This window comes from Schistosoma haematobium, chromosome 4 (genome assembly GCF_000699445.3).
Source record: "Schistosoma haematobium chromosome 4, whole genome shotgun sequence".
NCBI classification, from domain to species: domain Eukaryota; kingdom Metazoa; phylum Platyhelminthes; class Trematoda; order Strigeidida; family Schistosomatidae; genus Schistosoma; species Schistosoma haematobium.
In genome coordinates, this window is record NC_067199.1 from 40,442,290 (window position 1) to 40,451,345 (window position 9,056).

General features: G+C 37.0%; 1 protein-coding gene across 1 annotated transcript; it reads right to left on the minus strand.

Moving 5' to 3' along the window:
* Positions 1-704: 704 nt before the first annotated feature.
* Positions 705-5,582, minus strand: MAK16 (ribosome biosynthesis protein). Its single transcript, XM_012945570.3, has 2 exons — positions 5,384-5,582; positions 705-2,173 (listed from the first exon to the last, which is right to left on the minus strand). Exon 2 carries the CDS (start codon positions 2,169-2,171, stop codon positions 1,389-1,391), a length of 783 nt encoding a protein of 260 aa, XP_012801024.1. The 5' UTR covers positions 2,172-2,173; positions 5,384-5,582; the 3' UTR covers positions 705-1,388.
* Between the last annotated feature and the right edge of the window lie 3,474 nt (positions 5,583-9,056).

Below are 9,056 nucleotides of genomic sequence, written 5' to 3' on the forward strand. Positions count from 1 at the left end.
GTAACCAACAATTGGTTCATACGCCATTTGTTCCCGCAGGATACTGGAGCCCATGTACACCATTGGTTTGGGATCCGGTTAAAGCGCCGGATATTCGCTTTTCGTACTCTCATTTTCGTAAACAACACCTCCGCCACGAGAAGGCAGTGAGTAGGACTTCCTGGCAGAGGCTATATACGCGTGGCCATGTGAGAGCATTTCGAGAGGGAGAGCGAACTCTCTCCACTCTCGGCCGCACCAGGGCATTTGGAGGCCGTCAAACATTTTGGGTTCTTTTATCACGTGAGTAGTTTCTAAGTGTAAGAATAGGTACATGTTACAGTAATTAAGTAGCTTTGAAGTAAAGGAAAGGTCGAATTTATGGTGAGTCAACTGTAGAGAGGTCTGTGACCAACGACTTCTTACAAATTGTGCACTTTACAATGTATTATATGAACAGAGAAAGCTGAATAAATGATACAGATATAATCTGTCGAGAACGAAGTAGACTGGCTTCCGCTTAGTTTATGATATTAGGTGGATAGCTTTTCACCCGGATTGCAAACATTAGAACAGTGAAGTTTAAAGTGAGTTGTTATATATATATATATATATATATATATATATATATATATATATATACTCGTTATGTTATAAGTTCATTGTTTATGATAAAGAATCATGCTGCACATCAGATGGAGGATAATGTCAGCCACAGGAACATCCAAACAGTGACTGACTGTGAGGGCAATATTTGTCAACTATTGATGGGATGTGAAATGGATGGATATCAAAAATGTCTATCACAGCAATCCTGTGCAGAAAGTAGCAATATCCTTTGAGTTTCCTTAAGCCTTGTAAAGTGAAGAATTTGTCGTGTGTTGCAATTTCCAACTTAGCAGTAAAACTTTGGGTTGAACACTGACAGGTTGCTTCTACTTAAATCTAGTCAGTATCTGTGTTTGGATATATATGAAAACGTTCTAGTGATTACAGCCATTTTTGGTTCTTAATATCGATCACATTATGTTCTCACGATATGGAAACTTCATACTAACAACAACTTTAATTTACTCATAATTGGAATGCTCAACGAATGATTACTTTTCATGGGGTTAGGATGAAATGCAAGCAGATACGAGTCAAAGACAGTAGGTTAGGTATGAATGGTAGTTTTTTCTACTATAATAATATAGGCCAATATCTTTATACTGAGACGTAAAAATCTGTGACTTATTACCGTGATTATTCAAACACACCGTGACAACTAGTTGGGTTAATAAAAAGTAACGAAAAGCTTGTTGAACAAATGAATTCAAAAGGTTCCAATTTTCGTATAGTTAGAAAGCTACTCACAGTCTATTTCACTTAAATATACAAGATATATACAGTAAAAATGGGATAATTGTTCATTCATCTTTTTCATAGTGAATGGTAACTTTACGCTTCTTTTTAGGATTTGTCAGAACAAGATTATGTTCAGCTTCCTCTTCTTCATTTTCCTCATCGATCACTCCGATATCTTCAATATCTTCAACGTCAGATCCTGAAGTGTAAGCGATTTCTTCTTCTTCCTCCTCGTATTCTTCATCAGATTCTTCTTCATTTATTTCTTCAGCTTCCAGAGCCTTTTCAAAGGCAGATTGATCTATGTTATATATTTCCTTGGAAGATGTTGATGCGCGTAATCTTTCTAAGAGTTCTTGTTCTACAGTACGTTCAATGCGTGCTACACGTAATGCTTTTGCTTCTCTCCTTAATTCACGTTTTTCAACCGTACGATTAATAGGTTCTAATTTCTTTTGTCTTGATAAGGCCAAACGCCGCATATTTTTAAGATATTCTCTTGTGCGAAAGAATCTCTGCTTAACACGACTTATTATCCATTTATCCCAATATAATAAGTGCTCTTTGATTTGTTTCAGAGCTTGTTCTTTATTCCGGCGCAATTTAATCCGCTCCCACTGTTTACCAGGATAAGGTATACGTTCAGGTTCCTTGACATACAGGTAGATGATACCATCTCTTTCTTTTATAGTGGCGTACTGTGAGTTGGCTAATGGGCAAGAATGTCGATTACACAATCCTGTCACATTGTCATCATTTCTGCAAAACCTTCCAGTTTTAGTTTTGACAACAAAAGAACAGAATGAATGGTTGATAGTGTGCCATATTACGTCGTCGTTATTCATTTCTTGAAAAAGCAAAAAAAGTTATAAGAACATGAATAACAATCATATTTAAACAAAAAATTAGTTTTAGGTTTTTAAGTGACTGCAAATTGTATTATTTATTTTCGAATGTTTATTTATTCTTAAATGAATAATTTAGACACAGAACTCGATTATCGTGCAATATTGTTACGACATCTTATACCAATGATAACAGAGCGACTTATTTACCAAGTGGATATTCGGATATTTTGAGCTAAACTTTTCGTGTGCAAGGTACTTGAATTGAAGTGGATGGATATGTAGTACAGTCCGGCTGAAAAGTTACAATATACACTGAAAAAACCAAAAAAATTTCCGTCATTCCTGACAAGACTCTATCAGACAACACCTCATCAAGGTTGATGAGATACCTCCGAGAAAAATCAAGTGATCGGGACGCTCGGCTGCTTTACTTCCCACTACCAGTTTAGGTGTTCATTCAAGCCCGTATCGAAGTAATATTTTGCATTTGGAGGAAACGCAACCCACCACAGACATACAAATATTGTTGCTTGAAGCAGTTTGAAGACTGTTTCCTTATAAGATACACGATGAGACTGTTATAGCTGAATGTCTGAGTAAAATTAAAAACACAAAATAGGAAAAGCGAACAACCTTGGCGAATACTATTTGAAATATTAACTTTGGTGACAGTTCGCCACAATTTTTACCTTCATCAGCAGTGTTACCAGATTCAACTTACATAATTTTTAAAATTTCACGGACAGGTAGTTATTATTCATGTGTTCAGAACGTCTAACTGAAAATTCATTCTTTATTGGAGAGCTTACTTGAATACTTATGCCCCTTACTCCACGTGAGGCATAGGCCACCTGTTAGGATTATCCAAAGAACCTCATCCTAGGCTCTCATTCTCAGTTGTTTCCGAGTGCCATTCATTCCTGCCTTTGATTCTCAGAGCAATATGTTCGTCAATGTCTCTTTCTATATTTTCCCTTGAGGATTCCAAGTTAGGGCTCTCCTCGTGATACAGTTTGATTTCCGTAATGTATGTCCTACCCGCCTCAAAAGTCTTCTCCTATACAGTTGGAAGCTGGTTTGTTCTGTCATAGTTTGTTGCTGACAGTATTCAGCTGACGCATCTAGAGTATCTTGCGAAGACAACTTTTTGTAAATACTTGTAATTTTGTGACGATGAGTATGGTGTTCCTCTAAGTTTCAACATACGATTAAGTACAGAAATGAGAAAAATGGGTGATCGAACAGAGGGGCAAAGCATAAAACAGACTTCGCCATCTTAAATCGTTCTCGCTCGATTGCACGCCAAGTCACATCGAAAAAAGCATTTTGTCTAAACCCTACTAAAGCACTCTACGAAATGTTTAATACCTGAAGAATCCCACATCCCAGAGCGAACACTCAGGTATGGCCATACTTTTGTCTACTACGAGTCACCCCTACATGAAAAATCTCTGATATGATGCTAAAAAAGCCCATTTATTTGACTTCATCAAACCCACCGCTTACAGAATTTCACCTGGTACAATTGTGACTAATGAACGCCTTGTAACTTATGTACGACTATAATTACTGCTGTTACCGTTGATTTTAAACGTCTGAGTTCACAAATACCCAACTTTTAAAATTACATATGGCTGACAAATCGGTGAATTCATATTTGCGTTAAGACAAGTACAAGAAATCATACAATTATATATATATATATATATATATATATATATATATATATATAATGTATTGTACGCACCATTATAATTTTCCAAACATTTAGTCGCAACCCCACAAAAGGTACCGAAAAATCTTAGAAGGATTAGTTTTAGTTGTTTCGTGTTAATACATCTTAAACTGATAATGATTATGCAAAATAGAACACCGAATTTTAGATGTGCCACATTCCTTCAATAATTCTGAATATTTATGTTGATATTAGTCTTATCAACTGAAAACATTGTGTAGAAAGTCTGAGAACTGGGGGATATAGGTGAATGAGGTGCTACGGCAATTCAAAATATACTTTGATCGACGTTTACAAACCATGCTTGCACTTACCATAGCGAACTATTCAATAAACCCGGTTTTTATTTCCAATAAAATAATAAGTGAAATCTCCAGTTCAGTGAATTTAATTTCATGTTAGTCGTATAACTTCATATCCTGTGAGCGGTAGGCTCAGGAAACGGCTTTTAAGCAGGTTAAGGTACTTATTACTCGGACATCAGAAATTAGATATTATGACTTGACAAAACCAACTGGGTATCTAATTAAACATTTACTCCTCGTGAGGCATAGGCCACCTGTTAGGATTATCCAAAGAACCTCATCCTAGGCTCTCATTCTCAGTTGTTTCCGAGTGCCATTCATTCCTGCCTTTGATTCTCAGAGCAATATGTTCGTCAATGTCTCTTTCTATATTTTCCCTTGAGGATTCCAAGTTAGGGCTCTCCTCGTGATACAGTTTGATCTCCGTAATGTATGTCCTACCCGCCTCAAGAGTCTTCTCCTATACAGTTGGAAGCTGGTTTGTTCTGTCATAGTTTGTTGCTGACAGTATTCAGCTGACGCATCTAGAGTATCTTGCGAAGACGACTTTTTGTAGATACTTGTAATTTTGTGACGATGAGTATGGTGTTCCTCTAAGTTTCAACATACGATTAAGTACAGAAATGAGAAAAATGGGTGATCGGACCGAGGGGCAAAGCATAAAACAGACTTCGCCATCTTAAATCGTTCTCGCTCGATTGCACGCCAAGTCACATCGAAAAAAGAATTTTGTCTAAACCCTACTAAAGCACTCTACGAAATGTTTAATACCTGAAGAATCGCACATCACAGAGTGAACACTCAGGTACGGCCATACTTTTGTCTACTACGAGTCACCCCTACATGAAGAATCTCTGATATGATGCTAAAAAAGCCCATTTATTTGACTTCATCAAACCCACCGCTTACAGTATTTCACCTGGTACAATTGTGACTAATGAACGCCTTGTAACTTATGTACGACTACAATTACTGCTGTTACCGTTGATTTTAAACATCTGAGTTGACAAATACCCAATTTTTAAAATCACATACGGCTGACAAATCGGTGAATTCATATTTGCGTTAAGACAAGTACAAGAAATCATACAATGTATATATATATATATATATATATATATATATATATATATATATATATATATATATATATAATGTATTGTACGCACCATTATAATCTACCAAACATCTAGTCGCAACCCCACAAAAGGTACCGAAAAATCTTAGAAGGATTAGTTTTAGTTGTTTCGTGTTAATACATCTTAAACTGATAATGATTATGCAAAATAGAGCACCGAGTTTTAGATGTGACACGTTCCTTCAATAATTCTGAAAATTTATGTTGATATTAGTCTTATCATCTGAAAACATTGTGTAGAAAGTCTGAGAACTGGGGGATATAGGTGAATGAGGTGCTAAGGCAATTCAAAATATACTTTGATCGATTCGAAGTTAGGGCTCTCCTCGTGATACAGTTTGATTTCCGTAATGTATGTCTTACCCGCCTCAAGAGTCTTCTCCTATACAGTTGGAAGCTGGTTTGTTCTGTCATAGTTTGTTGCTGACAGTATTCAGCTGACGCATCTAGAATATCTTGCGAAGACGACTTTTTGTAAATACTTGTAATTTTGTGACGATGAGTATGGTGTTCCTCCACGTTTCAATAGCTTACAGTAAGACCGTCTTGACCTTTGTATGGAAAATTCCGACTTTGATGTTGGCTAACAGTCGGTTTGAATTGCATATGTTCCGCAATTGTAGGGGTGTTGTTGTTGCTTTGTCAATCCGTGCTTTTACTTCTTCGTCAGATGCTGCTTGTTTATCAATTAGTCTGCCCAGGTACGTGAAAGACTCCGCATCTTCCATAGCTTTTCCGCTAGGTGTGCTCACTACGTTACATTATGGGATTTCTCTTTGTTCATTATGCATGGTGAGGCCTACTGATGCATAGGCTGCTGCTACGGTTTCTCATGTGCATTTGTTGGTGTTAATGCTAAAGGAGAGAGAAATCATCCGCGAAGATCAAAATGTACAGCTGCTGTGTTCAAAATTTCAACTATATTCCTAATATAGAGAGCCAATCAGAATTAGCCTGGTGAGAAGTTGTGGAGATAGGTCTGACAAGCTTATTTTGTAAATAGTTTTTAATAATATTGGTTTTTATTTTGTCAATTTCTCACTACATGTACATTTATCATTAAATGATTGTACGTTTTGTTTTAGTAAATGACCTTGAACACACTTTCCGTTGTGATACTAACATAGCGTGACATACCGTTGCTGGCTAACAAATACACTGCTTCTCACGCATTCCTCGTTCTATTTTCATTCGTGATTGAGTTAACTGAGATCTAAAACAAATATTATTTACATTTATAGACTGTGAGTCCGAATACCTCATACCTTGCTTTGGATTTTACCACTGGAGAGTTCATCGACACGTTTGGAATTACCAAGCATCTATAATTGTGGGTTTATTGTACCAGACTAAAGCTGAACACGCATCATTTTGGGTGAACTTAAGTAAAGTCCCATTTTTATTGTATTTGTAACATTTAACTGGTATATATTAATATTACTATTGATTTTTATTAACTTTGTTGATACCTTCTGCGTTTATATATCGTCTGGTCCACCACAAAATTCAACTGATGGCACTCAAAAGCGACCTAAAGGACAAGTGCACTTCATTAGTTAGGAAATGGATCAAATTCCTAAGGATTAGAGTGGTATATATAAGTGAATATTTGTGCATTTTATTTGGTAGCCCGATACATTTCCTCGCTCACTCTTGTGTTTTCACTCAAGTAGTAAGTTGGAGCTTAGGTCACAACACACTGTATACGGTATCAGATTTTTGACATTTCCATGCTTCTTTTGAGATGTGGTGGTCTTCACAAACCAGTCAACCACCAGAAGAAGGAAAAAATGTGAAGGAAGGCAGTATTGTTCGGCACCAACCTTCACTTGGATCGCATCTGTGGTCTGCACTTCTTCGTAGGGGTTTCATACGATGGTGAAGATCTCAGGCACTCCATAGTCACAAAGACTGCACAGGGTCTTCCCACTCAACCCGTTAAATTCTTCTTCTCTGTCAAGGAGGTTGACGTATAGTGATAAGTTCTATTCGATCAATTACTCGACAGTTGTCCATAATATTTGGACTAAGTCGGTACATGATCGGTCCTTAGGAAGTCCATGCTGATGAGCTGGAAGTTAAACGTCTACTTAATCTTTCTTTTGGCTCAACGAGACTCTATGATTAACCCCGTTTAGTGCTGGACGTTCAATTCTTGTCGTCATTTTTTGTAACTGTGTTGGGAAATCATTCCACAGATGCACTTTTGTACCACATCTTTTTGTTTTAATTTTAATTGTGATGTTAGTTGCTTCATCCTCTCAGACGCATATCCCTAACAGTTTTCGATTTCGTTTAGGGCATAACTACACAGTTTTATGATGCTGTTTGTTGTTCTAACCCTTCCACCACACATCTTTGATTTTCACAACCTACATCTTTACTATTTTGCTTGAAATTTCGGCTACGATATTTTGCATATTGATTCGTTTCTCAAGTGTCTGACGTAACCACCAGAGTTGTGACTAATTATAGGGGGATTCAGTTCACAAGTATAACTGACAATAGTTTGGTCCTTCATGAATTTCTTACATGTACTGAAAACACTTTTTTCCCGTATCTTGATGAAGTGTCTTCTTATCCAGTTAGTTGGCACTTGTTCTTTCTAATAAACCTTTCTGGGCTGAATGGTCACCATAGGGTTGTGACTGGTTTTAGTCGTCTTGGCTTATTTAAGCGTGATTTAGCCGTCACATTTCACTGTTACCTCAGTGGACACGAATGTCGTAAAACTAATCTGTATCGATTGCCATACCGTTGAATGTGCTGGGAACACATCCGTGCACACAAGAATCCAGGTTTGTCCACGGATGATTTTGGTCCAGAAGCACTTAAGTTAGACGGATGACTTGAAAGTGGATAACTAGATATAATGTCAGAGATTTTGTAGAACTAGGTACATAAATCTGCTTCAATGGAGACCTAATTTTAGAATAACTATTTACACCTTTGAATTTTTCAGACATTATCGGCACCAGCTTCCACCTGGTAACTGATTCCCGTTGCCGAACGGGACATTGGAACCAAAGAATACCATACCTATCACGTCACCTTGAAACTGAAGGCATTCGGGGACGATGATAAGGACAACATTTCGAACCGCGAAATTTTGTAGTACTTAAAAAAATACTGTAAGTCACTCTATTCAGCATAAAAATCGATGCGTATTCATTGGGTAGCTAAGCTCAGCATAGTGATTTTAAATATACATGTTCGTTTTACATTTATAAGTACGTCAGTAACGATAAAATGTTTTGCTTAGAAGCAAGTAATGTAGCAAGTGTTATACTAGGAGCCTATGAATTCAATCCCTGCTTGATGTACTGAACTTTGGACTTGATTTTTTCGTTTCTGTTATATATGGTCACGGTACCTATATATGTCTTCTGAAAAACATGGGATAGGTGTATATACGGGTATGTATCCCATCTATCTATACTTTACATATGTGTCATATAAACCGATGTGTTTCGGTCAGCTTCGATAAGCCTTCATCTAAATTATGTTGTGCTTCAAGAGCCTCAGATATTGGTATAATTAATCTCTCTTGACCTAGCTAACTGTTTTGAAACTACCTGATCTTGCGACATTCGTACGCAACAACCCATGACTTGTCTCTAGCTACTATAAACAATTTAGTTGATGTTATGCGCCTGCTCATTATTGATTTCTAACTTATACCTTCCCTAACTACTAGCTGAAAC

Coding starts and splice junctions, on each gene's coding strand:
- MAK16 (XM_012945570.3), bottom strand. CDS start 2,171: ATGAATAACGACGACGTAATATGGCACACTATCAACCATTCATTCTGT.